The 22,655-nt window shown below is 35.1% G+C and overlaps 1 protein-coding gene across 1 annotated transcript in view; it reads left to right on the top strand.

Moving 5' to 3' along the window:
- The window catches only part of dner (delta/notch-like EGF repeat containing), a 63,262-nt gene extending 46,474 nt beyond the window's left edge, over positions 1-16,788 (top strand). Inside the window, exons 8-13 of the mRNA NM_001282486.2 lie at positions 1,179-1,409; positions 4,991-5,113; positions 5,218-5,331; positions 7,961-8,092; positions 13,158-13,404; positions 15,991-16,788. Of these exons, the coding sequence (NP_001269415.2) occupies positions 1,179-1,409; positions 4,991-5,113; positions 5,218-5,331; positions 7,961-8,092; positions 13,158-13,404; positions 15,991-16,102 (959 nt within the window). The 3' untranslated portion in view covers positions 16,103-16,788. The remainder of the gene's footprint in view (positions 1-1,178; positions 1,410-4,990; positions 5,114-5,217; positions 5,332-7,960; positions 8,093-13,157; positions 13,405-15,990) is intronic.
- Positions 16,789-22,655: the final 5,867 nt, after the last annotated feature.

The raw sequence follows: 22,655 nt of genomic DNA, 5'->3' as shown, positions 1-22,655 counted from the left end.
GCTCAGACAGAGAGACCATCGGGTTATTGACCACCTCCCTAACTAAGGACCTTCTCCTCCGAACACTGAGCTAGGATGTCCGGCCAGCTCTAGGAAGAGTCCTGCTGGTTCCAAACATCTTCCACTTACAGATGATGGAGGCCACTGTGCTCATTGTAACTTTCAGAGTAGCAGAAATATTTCTGTAACTTTCCCCAGACTTGTGTCTTGAGATAATCCTGTCTTGGAGGTCTACAGACAATTCCTTTTTCTTCATGCTTGGTTTGTACTTTGACATGCACTGTCAACCCTGGGCCCTTATATAGACAGGTGTTTGCCTTTTCAAATCATGTCCAATCAGCTGAATTGACCACAGGTGAACTCCAATGAAGCTGCTGAAACATCTCAAGAGTGATCAGTGGAAGCAGAATGTACCTGAACTCAATTTAGAGCTTCACAGCAAAGTCTGTGAATACTGATGTAAATGTGATCTATCAGCTTTTTTATTTTGAATAAAGTTGCAACAATTTCAAAAGCTCTTATTTCACATTGTCATTATGGGGGATTGTGTGTAGAATTTTGAGGAAATAATTTAATCTATTTTGGAATAGGGCTGCAACATAAAAAACATGTGGAAAAAGGGAAGCGCTGTGAATACTTTCCGGATGCACTGTACATACAGTATGTAATCAGATGTGTGTGTATGTATATATTCTGAGTATGTGTGTGTGTATATATATATATATTCTGTTTTTATTTTTTATCTATTATCTATTGTGGATTTGGGTTAACAAAATTGACCATATTGAGTGTGTGTAGGAATGTGTGAGTGTATGAGTGTTTCCCAGTGCTGGGTTCTGGCTAGAAGGGCATCCGCTGCATGAAACATATGCTAGAATAGTTAGCGGTTCATTCCGCTGTCGTAACTCAGCTTAAAAATAAGGGACTCAGCCAAAGGAAAATGAATGAAATTAATCTCATGTGGATACTGATAGAATTTTTAATTTCCCCTCGGGATAAATGAAGTATCTATCTATCATCAATCTATCATTCATCAAGCCACCAAAGGTGGCTCCAGCAAAATCACTCCATTAAATCATTATAGTTGTATCAGAATGAATACCATCATTACAGTAATTGATGAAAACCGGTCCCTTTATGCTACAATCATAGTCTCTTCCTCTCTTTCTCTCTGTTAGGTTATCAGGGCATCATGTGTGAGCAGAAGATTGATCCCTGTGCTTCAGGGCCCTGCCATAATAATGCCAGCTGCTCCCCACAGGGTGCTGGTTTGGGCTTCAGCTGCACTTGTCCTGCAGGTTTCACTGGACCCACCTGTGCCCAGCTGGTGGACTTCTGTGCCCTCAACCCATGCGCTCACGGCATCTGCCGCAGCATCGGCACTAGTTACCGCTGTCTGTGTGTTCCAGGTGAGAATCTCGTCTGCTTGCTGCTCAGAGCTCTGTTTCTCCCTTCTGATCCGTCTGGTTGTCATGGCAACTGCCTCCCGTGTATTGCGTGCTCAGACATCATTGTCTGTGAAGTGTGACTGCAGCAGCTGTGCAGCCAGATCAGCCCGTCCACTGATATCAACCCCGCTCGGATAAGAGCCGTCCGATGGGACCGCTGTGTTCTCCAGTGGGACTGCAAATATGCACTATGAAGGTGACACTTCTGACTACAAATGCCTGTTCCGGTGGGACTGCTGTGCTTTTCACAGTCAATGAGAACAAAATGGTCCCCATCAGAAATAATTAGCCAGTGATTTAATGGCAGCATTCACAGCCTTCGGTATCTATTAGGGTTGTTTGCAAAGTAAAATTGAAGTAAAAATTTTTTTTTTGTGTGTGTGTGGGTGCATGGTGTAATTTTCACAATCAGAATAATGGCAATGCACTGTGTGTGATGGAGTCCATCTAGTAGTATCCGAGCAAAAAAGTGTGTTTTGTTTAAAAGCATAGACCTCTAACCGACTAATGACATAAGTATAATAAACATCTGATAAACGTCCAAATGGCTATCGAAATAAGTCTATTAGACATCTAATAGACATCTAATAAACATATAAATGGCAATCGAGATCAGTCTAATAGACATCTAATAGACAACTAAACGGCAATTAAAACAAGTCTAATAGACATCTAAATGACAGTCAAGATAAGTCTAATAGACATCTAAACAACAATCAAATTAAGTCTAACAGACATCTAAACGACAATCAAGATAAGTTTAATAGACATCTAAACAACAATCAAATTAAGTCTAACAGACATCTAAACGACAATCAAGATAAGTTTAATAGACATCTAATAGACATCTAAATGGCAATCAAATTAAATCTAATAGACATCTAAACGACAATCAAATTGAGCCTAACAGACATCTAAACGACAATCAAGATAAGTTTAATAGACATCTAATAGACATCTAAATGGCAATCAAATTAAATCTAATGGACATCTAAACGACAATCAAATTGAGTCTAACAGACATCTAAACGACAATCAAGATAAGTTTAATAGACATCTAAACGGCAATTAAAATAAGTCTAACAGACATCTAAATGACAATCAAGATAAGTCTAATAGACATCTAATAGACATCTAAATGGCAATCAAAATTAGTTTAATAGATATCTAAACGGCAATGGAGATAAGTCTAATAGACATCTAAACAACAATCAAATTAAGTCTAACAGAGATCTAAACGACAATCAAGGTAAGTCTAATAAACATCTAAAGGCAATCGAGATAAGTAAAATAGACATCTAACAGCAATCGGAATAAGTCTATTAGACATCTAATAGACATCTAAATGGCAATTGAAATAAGTCTAATAGACATCTAAATGGCTATCAAAATAAGTCTAATATACTTCTAAACGGCAATGAAGATAAATCTAATAGACATCTAATAGACATCTAAATGGCAATCAGAATAAGTCTAAGAGACATCTAAACAACAATCGAAATAAGTCTAATAGACATCAAAATGGCAATCAAAATAGGTCTAATAGACTTCTAAACAGCAATCGGAATAAGTCTAATAGACAGCTAGCAGAGATCAAAATAGCAGTCAAAATAAATCTAATAGACATCTGAACAACAATCGGAATGTCTAATACATATCTAATAAACATCTAAATGGCAATCGAAACAAGTCTAATAGACATCTAAATAGCAATCAAAATAAGTTTAATGTACATCTAATAGACATCTAAACAGCAATTGACATAGGTCTAATAGACATCTAAACTGCAATCAAAATAAATCTAATAGACATCTAAACGGCAATCAAGATAAGTCTAAAAGATATCTAAATGGCAATCGGAATAAGTCTAATAGACATCTAATAGACATCTAAGCGACAATCGAGATAAGTCCAATAGACATCTAAACAGCAATCAAAAATCAGGAATGTATGACTAAACATGTGAAGTAAATCTGTTTATATGATGATTAGTCTAGTTTTACGTTTAGATTTTCAATGACAGTTTAGTTTCAATTTAGCTTTTTTATTGTAGCCAAGCCGTTGAAGTTTAGATATCTATTAAACACAAAATTGCTTGATGGGATGACAGACACTACCAGATGATGCTGGTAGCTGTAGGTATTTAGCATCTCTTTAAGCGACCCCACCTCCCATGCTGGAAATGCTGCTTGGAATCCAGCTGAGGGCTGTGCAAGTAGAACCGTAGGGGTTACTTTGGTGTTGTGATCCAGATGGTAGTGACGTTTAGTGTAAAAACCTCACTCAACTGATCTCCAGAGGAAATCTTTTTGTTGTGTTTGGCGTTATGTAATAAACATATAAATGGCAATCGAGATAAGTCTAATAGACTTATAACGTCGCATTTTGTTTGAAAAAGAAAATCTGGTTTAAGTCAGAAACCAACATCAGGCCGATGTCAGTGTCAAACATCGGACAAGCATTTTGGTTACCTTCCAACATGCAAACAATAAAATATGAACATCTAATGATGTTAGAGCTTGACGTTGTGTGGACATTACCACTACGACGGCTACCCGATGTTGTATTTTGTTTGCAGTATCTGATGAATAAATGTCAGTATTTGCCGTCAACATGACGTTGGTTTAAGATGTTGAATTTTGCTCACTTTCCAAAATCAACAAAAAATCAATGTAATTTCATTATTGTCCTTAGACGCTGGCAACCTAAATCTAAACTTATATTAATCTACTATAATGTTGGGTGTTTGCTTGGTAGTCGTAGTTTGCAATATAACACCTTCACCAGCCACTGTATAAGACACTGCTTGCTGATGCTAATATCTAATCAGCCAATCACATGGTAGCAAATATATGTTTTTAGTCATGTCAACATGCTCAAGATGATCTGCTGAAGTTCAAGCCAATCATCAAAATGAGGATGTTAGTATTTCAGAAACTGCTGAACTACTTGGATATTTTCACTCCCAACCATCTTTAGGGTTTACAGAGAATGGTCTAAAGCAGTGGTCACCAAACTTGTTCCAGGAGGGCCGGTGTCCTTCAAATTTTAGCTCCAACTCTAATTAAACACACCTGAACAAGCTAATCAAGGCTTTACAAGGTATACTTGAAACATCCTGGCTGGTGTATTGAGGCAAGTTGAAGCAAAACCCTGCATGAACACCTGCCCTCCTGGACCGAGATTGGTGACCCCTGGTCTAAAGTACAAAAAAATGAATGTGAGGTTTGTATATTGATTGCATACAAATGCATGTGGTATATAATGATGCACCTTTTCCTCTGGTCATATATTTTCATGTATACATATTGGCAATGATATATATCAATATATTTATATCTATAGATCAATATGTTGTATGTACAATACACAAAAAAGCAGACTTCAGATTGCTCTTGTTCATTTTATCCTGTAAACCCCATCAAAACTAAACACTGCTCTCTAGTGGACAAAATGTAATGTTGAAATATCATGTATGCTCTACTTACCCCATTTATAACCAACTACACAGTAATTCAGCGTGTTTCTCTCTGTCCTCTTAGGTTATCATGGTCTGTACTGTGAGGAGGAGTATAATGAATGCCTGTCTGCTCCGTGTCAGAATTACGCCACATGCAGAGATCTGATCAACGCTTACGAGTGCATCTGCGCCTCTCAGTTCACAGGTGCGTTCTCAAGCAGGGCTTTGCCTAATTTGCATGTACAGTTAATTTACTCGGGGGTTGACTTAATTTGTGAAATGACGATTTTGATCGTGGGTTATTTTCAGGTAAGCACTGTGAGATCTATAAGGACCCCTGTCTGAAGCTCAGGTGCCAGAATGGAGGACACTGTGAAAGTGGAGGGAGAAACGCGTCCTGTGTGTGTCCTCCAGGATATATGGGTGAGTATTAGTGTTTGTGTGATCATGCATCTGTGTTCACAAAGTGAAGATCATTTTGTGTGTATGGAATGGATTACCCAGATGCTTAACGTAGAATCATAAACAGGGCCTAAAATTAACATCTTTCTATTCCAGGCAATGATCTTCGACTTGAGAAAACTAATGGACATAAATATATATATATATAAAAAAAAAATATATATATATATATATATATATATATATATATATATATATATATATATATATATATATATATATATATATATATTAGAGGTGTCAAAATTAATCGTTTCTTCAGTGCACCGCGATGCAGACGCAGACAATTCGGTATCGGATCAGTAATAATCATAACCGGTTATTACTGACGTCATTTACCTCATATCGTCGCGAGGGAGGCGATCGCGAGTATTTACAGCGCTTTAACTACTTAAAACTCATAAATTTCACAATTTCACTGTGTGTGTTTGCTGGATCAGTCTTTCACTGACATATACAACAATAGCCCCTATTTCACTGAGATCGAGAGAATGAAAGTAGCCTACTCCATTTCTCTTTTTCTCTCTCTCTCTCGCTCTCGCTTTCGCTCTGTCTCTCTCTCTTTCTCACACACACACACACACACACACACACACACACAGTGGCCCATTTGACCTGCTGGGGTGGCTTTTCTTCTCCTCTCGGCTGTTTTACAGCATTACGTTTGGATACAGAAACGAGCGCGTGTCTGCAGAGTTTTCTCCACTGTGTCTATCATACATCAGCTGTAAGATCGCCGCTGCCGCCTGCCACGTATCAGTGTCACTTATCTGAAGAGCGCAGCGCACAAGAGCCAATCGCAACCGTTTTTGTTGAGGGTGTGACCAATCAAAGAGGTGTAAGAGAACTAGACAAGGATCAGAAATTGAGCTGGATGTTTATATTTGTTTATATTATTTGCTTAATGCTCATTTTGTTTAAAGTTACAGTTTATATATCTGAATGTTTGTATTAAACGAAAAAATTGTATTACAAATAATATATAAATATAAATATATTCATACATTTTAATACAAGAACTGCTGCTGTGAAGAAAATATAAAACTGTGTATAAAAATCATCGTCAATGCACCGAGATATCGAATTGAACCGAATCGATGGCACGATAATCGTAACTGAACCGAACCGTGAGACTAGTGTAGGTTCACAGCTCTAATATATATACAGTTGAAGTCAGAAATATTAGCCCCCCTAAATTATTAGACCACTTGTTTATTTTTTCTCCAATTTCTGTTTAACTGAGAGAAGATTTTTTTCAGCACAGTTCCAAACATAATAATTTGAATAACTCATTTCTAATAACTGATTTATTTTATCTTTGCCATGATGACTGTAAATAATATTTGACTATATATTTTTCAAGACACTTCTATACAGCTTAAAGTGACATTTAAAGGCTTAACTAGGTTAATTAGGTTAACTAGGCAGGTTAGGGGAATTAGGCAAGTTATTGTATAACAGTGGTTTGTTCTGTAGATTATCGAGAAAAAATATAGCTTAAAGAGGCAAAAAATTTTGTCCCTAAAATGGTTCATAAAAAATTCAAAACTGCTTTTATTCTAGCCGAAATATAACAGATAAGACTTTCTCCAGAAGAAAAAATATTATCAGACATACTGTGAAAATTTCCTTGCTCTGTTTCAAATTTCTGTTGATGGGAAATATTTAAAAAAGAAGAAAAAAAATATCTTTATAAAGACTTCAACTATATATATATATATATATATATATATATATATATATATATATATATATATATATATATATATATATATATATATTTTTTTTTTTTTTTTTTTTTTTTTTTTTTATTTATGTCCATTAGTTTTCTCAAGTCGAAGATCATTGCCTGGAATATATATATGTGGGTTTATCTAAAAAAAAATTTGTTTTAAATCCAAAAGTGCATCATAAATAAATGTTTAAATATGAATCTTCATCCATTTCAATTAATAAACAAATCCTATAAGAGTCATTGGGACAATAAGGTTAAAAATAATACATACCTACGTGCGGCGACATGGTGGCTAGCACTGTCGCCTCACAGCAAGAAGGTTGCTGGTTAGAATCCCATCTGGGTGAGTAAACATTTCTGTGTGGAGTTTGCATGTTCTCCCCATGTTGGCGTGGATTTTCTCCGGGTGCTCCGATTTCCCCCACAAGTCCAAAGACATGCGGTACAGGTGAATTGGATAAACTAAATTGGCTGTAGTGTATGAGCGGGAATGTGAGTGTGTATGGGTGTTTCCCATTACTGGGTTGCAGCTGAAACTGCATCCGCTGTGTAAAACATATGCGGTTTATTCCACTGTGGCAACCTCTGATGGATAAAGGGACTAAGCCGAAGTAAAATGATTGAATGAATGAATATACTGCATGCATATCATTCTGTTGTTAGTGACTCCCCAAACCAAAATATGGACCATTTATAATCCATAATAGAGGCACTTTGATTTATTATTTACGATATAATATTGAACTCTGGGGTATATCTTAAAAATCTATTAGTTTTGAAATAAAACACTTTCACATATAGGCTAATTTATTAGATCTGTATTTTGTGAAACATGTTTTTTTTATCTTCTCGTAGGTGAGAACTGTGAGGTTGACGTCAACGAGTGTGAGAGTAACCCCTGCCACCATGGCGGGACCTGCATCGACCAATCAAACGGCTACACCTGTCATTGTCCTCCCGGCTGGGTCGGTGGAAGCTGTGAGATCCGTGAGTTTACTCTGTTATTATGGCGAATTTCCAAACCATCTGGATTTGCTTACAGCATAATATAAATATAAACTCGACAACTCTGATAACGAAAGAGCAAGTTTTAAAAGCATCAACCGTTTTGTTAGCATGTTTTACATTCTTGCTAGCATATTTTAGCTAGTGACCTAGATTAAGCAAGTTTACACATAATAAAAAGTTTTTTAAAGCTAACATTTTAACAAGAAGCTAATATTTTGGTTAATTTCCAGCATGCCAAAGCAAGTTGCTTACATTTAGCAAGTAGCTTACATAGTTTAATGTCACTAGCAGGTTCCAGTGCATTGTTTGCATGTTTTAAGTTAACATTTTTACCATGTTGCCTAGCATGTTTACATTTTTTATCTAATTACTAGCTTGTTTTACCACATTGATTGGCTTTGACAAAATTGATAACGTTTAATAGGTAGCTTGCATGTTTCAATACACTTATAGCATGTTTATGTTCAGCCAAATTGCTAGTATGTTTTAGCACATCATTAGCATTTGTTGACTAAACTGACAGAATGTTAAATGTGTTAATGTGCTTCTAGCGTGTTTGCTTTTGCTGTTGCTAACATATATCTAACATGATGCAATACATTGTTAGCATGTAAGTTGTTCTAGCAATTTAGCAGCATGTTTTAGCATAATATTAGCATGCTTTGACAAACTTGACAACTTGTTTAATAAGTAGCTTGCATGTTTCAACATGTTTATGTTCTACTAAATTACTAGCATGTTTTAGCACATCGTTAGTGACAACTAACAACATGTTAAATGTGTTAATGTGCTTGTAGTGTGTTTGTTGTTGCTGACATTTGTCTAACATGTTGTCATATATTAATAGCATGTTATATATTCCAGAAAATTAGCAACACGTTTTGTTAGCATGCTTTGACAAACTTGACAGCTTATTTAAATGTTAATGTGCTTTTAGCCTGTTTACTTTTGCTATTGCTAGCATGTATCTAACATGTTGCAACATATTGTTAGCATATTAATATGTTCTACCAAATTAGTAGCATGTTTTGTTAGCATGTTTTGACAAAATTGACAGCAGGTTTATCAAGTAGCTTGCATGTTTCAACATGTTTATATTCTACTAAATTACTAGCATGATCAGCACATTGCAGGCGTTCTTTGACAAAATTGTCAGCATGTTTAATCTGTTAATGTGCTTCTAGCATGTTTGCTTTTGCTGTTGCTAGCATGTATCTAACATGTTGCATTACACTGTTAGCATATTTATGTTCTAGCAATTTAGCAGCATGTTTTACCATATTATTAGCATGCTTTGACAAAATTGACAGCTTGTTTAATAAGTAGCTTGCATGTTTCAACATGTTTATGTTCTACTAAATTACTAGCATGTTTTAACACATCGTTAGCCTTGTTTGACAAAACTAACAGTGTTAATGTGATTCTAACATGTTTGATTTGCTGTTGCTAGCATGCATCTTACATGTTGCAGTACACTGTTAGCATATTGTATGTTCTATAAAATTAGCAGCATGTTTTAGCATATTGTTAGCATGTTTGACAAAATTGACAGCATGTTAAATGTGTTACTGTGCTTCTAGCATGCTTGTTTTTGCTGTTGCTAGCATGGATCTAACATGTTGCAATATATTATTAGCTTATTACATTCAAGCAAGTTAGTAGCATGTTTTAGCATAATGTTAGCATACTTTGACAAAATTGACAGCAGGTTTATTAAGTAGCTTGCATGCTTCAACATGCTTATGTTCTACTTAATTACTAGCATGTTATCGCACATTGTTAGCATTCTTTCACAAAAAACTGACAGCATGTTTAATGTGTAGGTGTGATTCTAGCATATTTCAACACATTCTCGTGTTTTAGCCATCCATTGGCATGTTTTATCAGGTTCTTAGCATGTTTTACGGTTGCAAAATCGATAGCATGCTAATATGTTGCTATCATGTTGTAACATTGCTATAATATATAGAAAGTCATGTTTTGATGTTGCTAGTATCTCTATATTATAGATAGCCTGTTTTCATAGGCTGCTAGCAAATTGTTAGCATTTTTTATTGCTAGCAAGTTGCCAGTATGTTTTCATTTGTTGGCTTGCTAAAATGTTGCTAACTTGCTTTAGTTTGTCATTAGCGTCAATGTATATGTTTTTTTCTCAATATTAATTGCCTGTTTTAGAAGAACCACAAGTCCAAATCTAGCAGAATCTAAAGGTGTAATTCAAGTTTTAAAGCTCTTAGGTGAAGTCAGAAATTTTACTCTAAGAAGGCTAATAGGAACTTAAAGAGACATGGTGTTCTTGTCCTGCGTAGGGCAGCTCAGCCATTTCTCCCTGACAATGCAGGCCTCAAGGACACCCTTATGCATGCAGAGGCGCAAGGATCGCTTCCCCGAGGAGTGACGCGCTCTTGCCTTTTATGGCAGCTGTGACTCGGCACCATTAGCTTCCTGCGAGCCTCCTCACGCTCTGCCAGCTCGCATCATCATGGCACCAGCAGCCAGAGACAGACGTCTGTGACGTGCAGGAGGAGTCATGTGACCCTCTGAAAGATCTCCCCATTCAGACATTTTCATCAATAGCCCACCATGCAAATGCCCTTGCCAGATGACCCTTGGCTATACTTCTGACTACTGTAGCATTTCATCTGCTAGATTGTTGGCTGCGTACAGGAATATAGCAGATTTTATAAGAACTAGAGCAGTCATTGACTTCTCGCCACATTAGGATGATGTTCTAGGAAGGTCAAAACACAGTATGTACTGTTAAACATAAACTCATTAGCACTCCTGGGTAATCTCTATTTTTTTTAAATGTTTCCCAAGTTCTCAAGTCCTATTTAATAGACATTTTTTCAACACATTTTAAACACGTTCACGTTTTAACAACTAATTTATAATAACTAGTATAATATAACTAATTTATTTTGTCTTTGCCATACTGACATTACATAATGTTATTAGTTATTTTGCATGATAATGGGGTTAACTACCTTAGCAGTTTTTATTATATATATATATATATTATATAATAGTTATATAGTTATTGTTAGCGTTTCTGTGTGGAGTTTGCATGTTCTCCCTGCGTTCGCGTGGGTTTCCTCCGTGTGCTCCAGTTTCCCCCACAGTCCAAAGACATTCAGTACAGGTGAATGGGGTAAGCTAAATTGTCCGTAGTGTATGAGTGTGTGTGTGGATGTTTACCAGATATGGGTTGAGGCTGGAAGGGCATCCGCTGCATAGAAACTTCCTGGATAAGTTGGTGGTTCATTCCGCTGTGGCGACCCCTGATAAATAAAGGGATTAAGCCGACATAAAAAATGAATGAATGAATGAATAAACAAACAATGAACAATACATTTACTACTGTATTTGTTCATGTTAGTTAACGTTAGTTAATGAAAATACAGTAGTTCATTGTTAGTTCATGTTAACTCATGGTGCATTAAGTAACGTTAACAAGCATGGACTTGAATGTTAATAATGCATTATTAAATGTTCAATCATGACTAATAAATGATGTACATGTGTTGTTCATATATATATATATATATATATATATATATATATATATATATATATATATATATATATATATATATATATATATATATATATATATATATATATATACATACATACATACATACATACATACATATAGGGGTAACGCATTACAACCACAACATTTAATGAAAAGATAAGAGAAAATTCAAGATAGACTATTTTGTTTGAGGGACTGGCAGAAAAAAGTTTGAAAAACACTGAGCTACAGGAACCTCAGAGGGTCCAAACTAAAATGTAGTTGCCATTGTGTCATATCTAGGCTTATTTAAAACTGAAAATTAAAATGTGAAAATCCTGAATAAAAATTCAGGACAAAGAGGATTTTTCCAGGACATTTGGTCATTTTTCTCAAGTTCCAGCTCATTTCCATGACTGGAAAACAATCCTCCAAATTTCAAGGTTTTCCAGGTTGCATGGTGGAAACCCTGATTTTTTTTCCAAAACATACTAGCAATGTGTTCAAACTTAATAGAACGGTTCCTGTCCCCAATCATTCATTCATTCATTCATTCATTCATTCATTCATTCATTCATTCATTCATTCATTCATTCATTCATTTTCTTGTCGGCTTTGTCCCTTTATTAATCCGGGGTTGCCACAGCAGAATGAACCGCCAACTTATCCAGAAGGTTTTTACTCAGCGGATGCCCTTCCAGCCGCAACCCATCTCTAGGAAACATCCACACACACTCATTCACACTCATACACTACAGACAATTTAGCTTACCCAATTCACCCGCACCGCATGCCCTTGGACTCTGGGGGAAACCGGAGCACCCGGAGCAAACCCATGCAAACGCAGGGAGAACATACAAACTCCACACAAAAACGCCAACTGACCCAGCCAAGGCTCGAACCAGCAACCTTCTTGCTGTGAGACGACAGCGCTACCTACTGCGCCCCAATCACCCAAACAAAATAGTCTGTCTTGATTTTCCTCTTATCTTTTCGTTGAATTTTACAACCATAATTATTACTTTTATAAACGTCCTTATTATAAACATCTATTCTTTTATAAGCAACCCTCCATCCCACCATAGCAACTTCACTGAGGATCTTGTACGTCATGATTTTGCCAAGTATGATGTGATCCTGGATTAACATCTATGTTGATCCTGGAACATCATTTTTGTTGTAAAATGTATTCCAAACCTATTCTCTACCCCTAAACCCAACCAAACCTTTAGATTATTCATTCATGTAGTCATGTAGAAGTGCATAAACCTAACCGCAACATAAACTCTACACGTATCCCTTAATTCTGATTGGCTGATTGGTATGTTGTTCCAGGATCAACATAGATCAGTTAATCCATAATAGTTAATCCAGGAGCATGTGCTACTCGGTAAAATCAGGTTGGTGGAAGATCTTAGCAACCACCCAGAACATCTGAACATAGAGTTTTGGACTGGAAAACACCCAAACATGTTTTTCATTTCTGTTGTTCCTCATTATTGCCTTTATTGTGATTTTGTTGATCAGATCTGCAGTGGAAGATGGCTCAGCCGGTGGACTCTCTGACCAACATGCCACGTCACTCTCTGTATATCATCATCGGGGCTCTGTGCGTGGCCTTCGTCTTGATGCTCATCATCCTCATCGTCGGGATCTGTCGCATCAGCCGTATTGAATACCAGGGCTCATCTCGTCACGCCTACCAAGAGTTTTACAACTGCCGCAGTATCGACAGTGATTTCAGCAATGCGATCGCCTCTATCCGCCACGCACGGTACTGCTGGCTTTTATTAATCTGGGTTAAACAAAGAAGACATTTCTGTTAAATGTTAATGTTTCTACACTCTAACAAATTTTAATAAAAAAAGTCAAGACAACAAATATTTGTGTTGCTTTAACTTAGTTTGATTAGTTAATCAGGTTTCAACTAAGTCAGTTTAGTCAGTTTGATTGCTAAAATAAAGTTGAGATGACTAGAAAAGTTAATTTGATTAATTTAAAATAGAGTTTTGTGTACTTTGGAAAGGTTTTGGCAATTTTTATCTCACAATTCACACCTTTATTCTTTATTTTTAATTATGAGAAGAAAAGCTGAGTTGTGAGAAATGAAACTGTCATTCTGAGATTGTGAGAATTGCAAGATTTACATTTATTTTCTATATAACTGATGATTCTGACTTTTTATTAGAAATGTGAGTTCATATCTCAATTCAAAGTTTATATCATAATACAGGCAAAATGGGAGATGAATTTGTAATTGTAGGAAAGATTTTCAGTTTACATGAGCGTCAAGTAACAATTGTGAGAGCCAAGAAAGTTGCTGTTTTGATCAATTAAGGCACAGTTCTGATAGCTAAAAAAGTCAGAATTTCCAGTGAACTCATAAACTTGTAAAAAATGTTTAAATGGTGAGATATTATATATATATATGTAAATCTATATTATTTTGCAACTGTTTCTCATAATTGTTTTTGTTTTTTCAATGTAAAAATCAGTCTTGGTTAAAGAGAGAAGATATTTTTGTTAAATGTTAATGTTTCTACACTGATTGATGAAAAAAAGTCAAGATAACAAAAATTTGTGTTTCTTTAACTAAGTTTGATTAGTTAATCAGGTTTCAGCTAAGTTTTTTCAAGTTGTCCAAAGTTTAACTTCATATTTTAGTCAGTTTGATTGGTAAAAAAAGTCAAATAAAGTTGAGATGACTAGAAAAGAAGAAAATTATGAGAAGAAAAGCTGAGTTGTGAGAAATTAATCTGTCATTCTGAGATTGTAAGAATTGTAAGATTTACTTTTATTTTCGATATAACTAACTCATGATTCTGACTTTTTTTTTTCAAAAATGTGAGTTCGTATTTCACAATTCAGAGTTTATATTTCACAGGCAAAAGCGGGAGATGAATTTTGAATTGTAGGAAATATTTTCAGTTTACATGAACGTCAAGTAACAATTGTGAGAGCCTAGAAAGTTGCAGTTGCAATAAATTAAGGCACAGTTCTGATAGAAAACGTCTGAATTTTCAGCATTTAAACTCATAAATAAACTAAAATTATAAGATATAAACTAAAATGTTACGAGAAATAAAACAGTAATTCTGAGAAGCACTGTGTGAATTACATAATTTACATTCATTTTCTAGTTATTCAAAGTTTATAATTCATGATTCTGACTTTATTTTTCATAAATGTGAGTTCATATCTCACAATTCAGAGTTCATATATCATAATACAGGCAAAAACGGTAGATGAATTTGGAACTGTAGGTAAAATTCTAAGTTTACATGAGCATCGAGTCACAATTGTGAGAGCCTATACAGTTGCACTTGCAATAAATAAAGGGACGGTTTTGAAAGAACAAAGCTGAATTTCCAGGATTTAAATAAAGCCAAAATGATGATATTTAAAGTTAAAACTAGTATACAGAAGAAGAAAAAAAAAATCATGAGCATCAAGTTTTCTTCTGTTTCAATTGTGTTTTCTTAATGTAAACTTTAACAAAAATGTCAGAAATGATTACAAGATTTAAATAAATGAGAAAACTTTAGTAACATAACAAATTCTGAGAAAATAAAGTCAAAACTCTCTAACAAATCTGAGTGTATATATATATATATATATATATATATATATATATATATATATATATATATATATATATATATATATATATATGCAAAAATCTAAAAGAAAAAAAGACAAATGTGAGATATAACTGTTAATAACAAAAAAACATGAGAAATCAAGTCAGATTTGTAAGAAGTCTTTAAACTCTCAATTGCACAAAATATTTGTGAACAAGGTTGAAAATTTGTACAAAAGCATGCACATCCCTCTTAACTGGGTGCTCAGCCAAACAATGCAAAAGGTGCAAATTAAATATTCATCAAAGGCGGCAACACCAAAGCTGCAAAAATACAAATTTATTAAATTAAATACACGCTTTGTGTCAACTTTTTTAATTTAATAAATTTGTATTTTTGCAGCTTTGGTGTTGCCGCCTTTGATGAACATATAAGAACAAGGTTCTCATAATTCTCATAAGAAAGACGAGCTCAGAACTGTGTGAAAATTATGAAAGTAACAACTTTTTTTCTCAGAATTGCCACAAGTTTGTTTTTTTTGTGTGAGTAGAAAATGTATAGTCAGAGTGGTAAGATGTAAACTCAAAATTATGAGGGAAAAAAAGTAAGAATTCTGACATAAGAGCTCAATTTTGAGAAATAAACTCAGAAATGTGTGGATGAAACTCAGAGTTATTCAATTAAAGGTCACGGTTACCTTTCTTATTGTTCTGGCTTTCCATACACTCCCTTAATTGACTTAAAGATGTGAAAACGAGTGTTTGTTTCTTGTTTTATAGGTTTGGCAAGAAATCCAGACCAGCGATGTATGATGCGACTCCCATCAGTTATGAAGATTACAGCCCTGACGACAAGCCTCTGGTCGCACTCATTAAAACTAAAGATTTGTGAGGAAATACATCAACACACACATACACACACACACTGCATACACGGTCACTGTTCCAGCCTTTAAAACGAGCCGTTTAGTATTTATTTCCAGAGAATAAGTTCAAAATAATTCAATCAAATCTTAACGGATACTTTGAAATCGATATATTTTAGCATCGCAAACCATGAAGCTTTTAATTCACGTCAGGCACTTTGGAGTGCTGCACAGAATTAGTCTAAAGGAATGTGCTTTGTTTGCAGACGCAAATGTTTTTGTGGAATGTGAGTAGACAAATAACAAGCTACATTGCAAAACACGTCTGGGGGTTGCGTTTAACCCAAAACCCTTCCACCCTCCGGACTCAGATTACAAATGCGATAGCAGCAGGCGAAAAGCTGTAGAATTAGCGAGTAATAGAGCTCATAGTACAGGTATATTCTTAACATTAAACAGAGGAATTACGAGATCAGACGATTGCCTTACTGGTGCATGGATAGGATTGGGGGTTCGGCATTACTCTGTAACCTTATGTACATTATTGTTGTTTGCTGTTTATTTCTTCTTGTTCACTGTGGTCTCTTTTGTGTCATAAACTTGGTGTTAGCAAAGTCTTAAGATACCACTGTCCGTGTGAAGGCAGCACAGCAAAGTGCTTTTAAAGTAATATTTGATGGTGTCATCTCACTGAGTAATAAACTAGGACTCCTGATCTACATGTCATCGTGTTTTAAAACAGACATCTCTGTTCCAGTACCTCTGCGTAGCTCCTTCAGAAATTTCAGACTGAAATTGAGTCATTTCACTAGAAATAAAAACTATTGGGAGTTTCGTGTGGCAACGAACGAGTTGACTATGCAGATTTGATCCTTGGAGAAGATGGTCAAGCGTAGTTTTGCATTGGTTGTAATGTGACTACTGTGCATTACACACCAGTACAGTTTTAGTGTTGAATTTAGTGCAAATTCACAAATGTGATCAGAAATGATCATTAAAGGTGCCATAGAATGCTGTGATACGATGTATTAAATTGTTTGCTGAGATCTACATTGAATGTATGTGGATTAGGTAGGTGATTTGTTTTGCTTCTGAGTTGTGTTGTGCATGAAAAATTATCTAACTTATAATTAAACTCCACAAAAAGGAAGTGTATTTTGTGGGTTAAACATGCAACTGGGTCAGTTAATGTAAGAGCACATAAGTAACTTGACTTCTAGTTGATCATTTGGAAAAGTGGCAGAAGGTCGAGTTTTCTGATGAATCATCTGTTGAGCTGCATCACAATCATCACAAATACTGCAGAAGACCTACTGGAACCTGCATGAATCAGAGATTCTCATAAAATCAGTCAAGTTTGGTAAAGGAAAAGTCATGGTTTGGGGTTACATTCAGTATGAAAGTGTGCGAGAGATCTGCAGAGTGCATTTCAACATCAACAGCCTGAGGTATCAAGACATTTGTGCTGCCCATTACATTACAAACCACAGTAGAGGGCAAATTCTCCAGCAGGATAGTGCTCCTTCTCATACTTCAGCCTCCACATCAAAGCTCCTGAAAGCAAAGAAGGTGAAACTGCTCCAGGATTGGCCAGCCCAGTCACCAGACATGAACATTATTGAGCATGTTCGGGGTAAGATGCAGGAGGAGGCATTGAAGATGAATCCGAAGGATCTTGATGGACTCTGGGAGTCCTGCGAGAACGCTTTCCATTCCAGATTTCCACTGCAGCATGACTTTATATTCTGTACTGAACATTATTTCTGTTCAGTGACAAGACTTTTGTCTAAGCAAAGTCAGACCTTACTGTCCTAATTAAATAATTAAAAATCAAGACATAATCATATTTTATTTTGGTAAAATAAGCGTAATCTAGAGGCATTTGCCTTTTACATAAGCCACTTCTGATACCAAATGATCAACTAGAAGTCAAGTTATTATTTGTTGTTCCTAAAACTTGGATAGGCGGCAAGACTTTTGTCAGGTAGAGTTTATAAAAACAGAGGCAGGATTTGATATCAACCTCCACATAAACAGATGAGTTTTATTGGCGTCATTTCAATCACAGTAAGAGCTGTGTGATATGACACGGTGCATAAATGCGCATTAAACACATATATTCAGCTGTTTACATGTGTTTGTTGCCTGATTATAAATGTACACTGCTAAATTCACTATATATACACCTTAAACTACCTAAATATATATTTAAACAGACCTTATGTCACTTTAGAGTGTCATTAATCCAATTTTTAATCCGTATATCCTGCATTTTGTGTTCTAACTCGGCTGCTTCGTAAAGCTGCTCCTTTACTCTTTCGTAAAGCCTGTCTTGTTTTCAAAATAAGAGTCCCACATATAAAGCAAGCATAATGTAAACTTAGATAAACTTCAAACATGCGAAAATATACCATTGTTGCGATCTCACTAGGAAACATTGTGGCCAATCAAATGCAGCGAAGGACATGCATATTAATGATTCAGTGTGGATTGTCATACTGTTTTGTACTGAATGGCCTATTTTTCAACCAGGATTTTCCACTCACAGGATTTACATGAAGGAGTAAGCAATAGTGTTTGATGCTCTTGGTATGTTGTTTCTATGTAATGACCTCATACTGTTCAACTATGCCTACTGTATGTATATACAGATTTTCATTCTGTGGCACCTTTAAGAGTCAGTCAAGATCCTTGAAACTACTTTATACTAAATACACGAAAACCCAGGAGTCTGTTTAAATATTAATATGAACATCAATAATTTGCCTATAACCAACCTTTCACAAACTGCACCTTTGGCATTGTCAAAAACATGTGCATATTCAATAAACCAAAATGCCATTAAAATGATAGTTAATAAAAAATAGCTGTTAATTTGCTCACCCTCAGGTCTAACAAGATGCAAGTGACACTTTTTTTTCTTTGGTAGAACATTAAACAAGATTTTTAGCTGTTCCTTAGTGATTCATAAAATGCAAATTAATGATTCATAAAATGCAAATTACATCCTATTGGGAGTCAAAAAATAAGCAAGGTCATAAAAAACAACATCTTGTGACTCCTAATGAAATTTTGAGGTCTTATGAACTGAAATGATTGATCTGTGCAAGAAACTGAACATTATTTACAATGTTAGTACTTTTAATCCAGAATTATTGTCAACTTTTTTATATAGGTCACACTGCAGCATCCAGAATAAGCACAAGTACTATTTTGATGAATCTGAATACAACAGATGCATCCTTTTTCTTCATTAAACAAAGGTAATAATGTTACAAATAATGTTTATTTTTTCGACTTAGACCAATCTTTTTACTTTAGTTTATGAATTTGTAATTTAGCTTTTATTTTATTTAACTCTAAAATTGCTGGCAAGCATTGACTTGCATTTTAGGAACCACCAAGGACCAGTTTCAGCTAAAAATCGATGTTCTAAAGAAGAAATAAAAGTCACGTATATTGGATGACATGAGGGTAGGAGTGTAACAGATTACAGTTGATCCGTGATTCGTACAGATCACAACTCACGGTTCGGAACACACGTTGCCCGCAGATTATTACTTTTTTTTTTACTTTACAAAATTTTTACTTTATTAAGTTTGTAACAATCACAGATAGATCACTTCTCGCGTCATTCAAATCACATGTATGGAAACATTCAGGCTTTCCTCTAAAATATAATGATGACAGAAGAAGTTGTGAGTTATTTGGGATGTGGTGGGTTATTAAAGGTTTTTTCTGCCACTACTTGTTTAGCCTGCATTAATACATTCAGTGTAAGCCGCACGATTAATCATTAAAAGATCAGGATCTCAACACCCACGCAACATAATTATGCTGATTTGCGTATGGTTATTAATCCTTCAAATCGCTGCATTCAAATCGCTGTTTGAAAAACACAAAAATCAGAGATTCAGTCTTTAGTCTTTTGAGTTAGTTATGAAGTTACAAACAGTGAAATAACACAGAAGTACTGGGATAACAGATCATAGTATAGATATAACCACTGATGTTTATGGTAAAGATTGTCATATGCATTTAACTTGATGCTCAAAAGTGAAAGTTGTAGGCTGCAATTACATTACTTAACCAGCCATAAAATTACATTTACTTACATTAAATTACTTAACCAGCCATAAAAAATATGTCACTTAATAATTCTTCAAAAATGATCATTTAGCAATGAAACTAGAAGATTTATGAGTGAATGACTGAATTATATATTGAAAATGAGACTAAAATGAAAGTATGGGCTGTACAAATGATGTTAGATTTCTATATTTAGCATAGTCAGCAACAGTAGTAACAGTCAACTTTTCAAAGTACTGAATATTTTACAGTTTATTTTCATTTAGCTGATTATATCTTCATTTTATTTCCATTACAACTACAGCTTCTAAGTTCTGTTTGTTGAAATCCAAAAAAAATAAAAAATTGCAGTACTGTTTTTGTAATAAATAGAAAGAAAATTACATTTGCCTTCTCTTTTTGGTTGTTCCGAAAAATGGTAATGGAAACCATAATGTAATCCAAACCGTGAGATTTGTGATCTGTTACAAATCTACATGAGGGTAAGCAAATTAACAGCAAATGAAAACAATTTTGGTGAGCTATTCCTTTAAAGATGTTTTATGCACAGTGTAATTGGAATAATGAATAAAAAAATGGGCCAGTTTGGCTTTTAACCCAATAAATAGATACAATTTATGGTGTTATATGTCCTTGCATGCTGTCAGATGTGTAAGGTTGTGCATGTACAGTTGAAGTCAGAATTATTAGCCCCCCTTTGATTGTTTTTTCTTTTAAAAATATTTGCCAAATGATGTTTAACAGAGCAAGATTATTTTCACAGCATGTCTGATAATATTTTTTCTTCCTGAGAAAGTCTTGTTTTATTTTTTAGCTAGAATAAAAGCAGTTTTAAAAATTGTAAACACCATTATAAGATCAAAATTATTAGCCCCTATAAGCTATATTTTTTTTCAATAATCTACAGAACAAACCATCATCATACAATAACTTGCCTAATTAACCTAACCTGCCTAGTTACTCTAATTAACTTAGTTAAGCCTTCAAATGTCACTTTAAGCTGTATAGAAGTGTCTTGAAAGATATCTGGTCCCACTGTATGTTGTGTCCTTAACTGATATGTACTTACACAGAAATTAATAAGTAGTTACAATGTATTAATTGTGTAAATACATGTATTTACTGTGTACTTATGCTTGATTAAATACCTATATGTAATTAAATCTGTAATTATCTTCTGTAATTACATTTGTAAACACACTGTTGACCACACCTTACACCTCAACATACCCTTAAACCTACCCATACTACCAAACCTGTCCATAACCCAACCCCTATCCCAACTCATGAGCGTTCTCAAATACATTATGAACACAGTAAGTACGATGTATTCATTTTTTGATGCAAGTACATAGTAGTGGTAAGGACACTTAATAAAAAGTGGGACCAAATATCTAGTCAAATATTATGTGCTGTCATCATGGCAAAGATAAGATAAATCAGTTATTAGAAATGAGTTATTAAAATTATTATGTTAAGAAATGTGTTGAAGAAATCTTCTCTCTGTTAAACTGAAATTGGGGGAAAAAAAGGGGGTCTAAAAAATTCAGGAGGGCTAACAATTCTGACTTCAACTGTAAGTGCAATTTGTAAGAGGCATGGAAAATAGGAGAAATATGTAATGGAGAAAATAACAGACAAGTGCACACTGGAGAATCCATTGGAAACTCAAATTATTAGTAGCATTGAAACAGACTTGAAAAGAGCCTCCAAGAATAAGATTACCTTCCCTATTAGTATATAGTGAGACATTAGTGAGCTCATTCTCAGAGTACTGGAACAAGAGCGTGTCTCTGCCAGGTCCTGGAGCCCGCCATGCGCTTCTAGTGTTCCTGCAGTGGGTTCCAGTTCTCTTTCTTTCTCTTTATTTGCATCTGGAGTGGATTTCATAGGACGATTTCATTATTTCCATCAGCCATCTTTCTCTTTTATCTTCCGTATCTGCTCCTGTAGACTCACTGTTCTCCTCTTGCTTAGTGTAGACGAGTAGAAGTTTCCCTCTGCAGCTGATCTGAGACTTTTAATGGCTGCATTACAGGAATCATTTGCTGTTGTTCATTTCTGCTGTTCCACTGAACACTGAAGGTTCAAGCCTGTCCTGAAGTGATAGTAACAGAGCAAAGCTGAAGCTGTGTTGCAAAACTTGACTGTATGGCTCTTTTAACTGTCATATTTGGAGCTTGACTTTATTTATGGAAGAGAACAGCTTGGACATTTTCCAGATATCCTGTTTTAGTGTTCTCTAGAAGAGCGGATAATGAGCAACATGAGGTCATATTTAGGTAAACGGATGGTTTCATCAACTGGTCTCGGATTAGACCCAAAGGGAAGCTTCTAACCCGAGCACTGTTTTTTGTTAGATAAAGATAACACCCATTTGGTTATTTGTGTGGAATGATGTACTAATAAAAGTTCAAGTGAAAGCTTAAGGTCTGCTTGAATGTTTAACACTGTGTAAACGGCGATTTGCTGAGTTTAACCCCTTCATTT

This window comes from Danio rerio, chromosome 18, assembly GCF_052040795.2.
Source record: "Danio rerio strain M-AB ecotype USA chromosome 18, GRCz13ab, whole genome shotgun sequence".
NCBI classification, from domain to species: Eukaryota; Metazoa; Chordata; class Actinopteri; order Cypriniformes; family Danionidae; genus Danio; species Danio rerio.
Note: the sequence above shows the minus strand (reverse complement) of the source record. Positions and strands in the feature narration are given on the sequence as shown.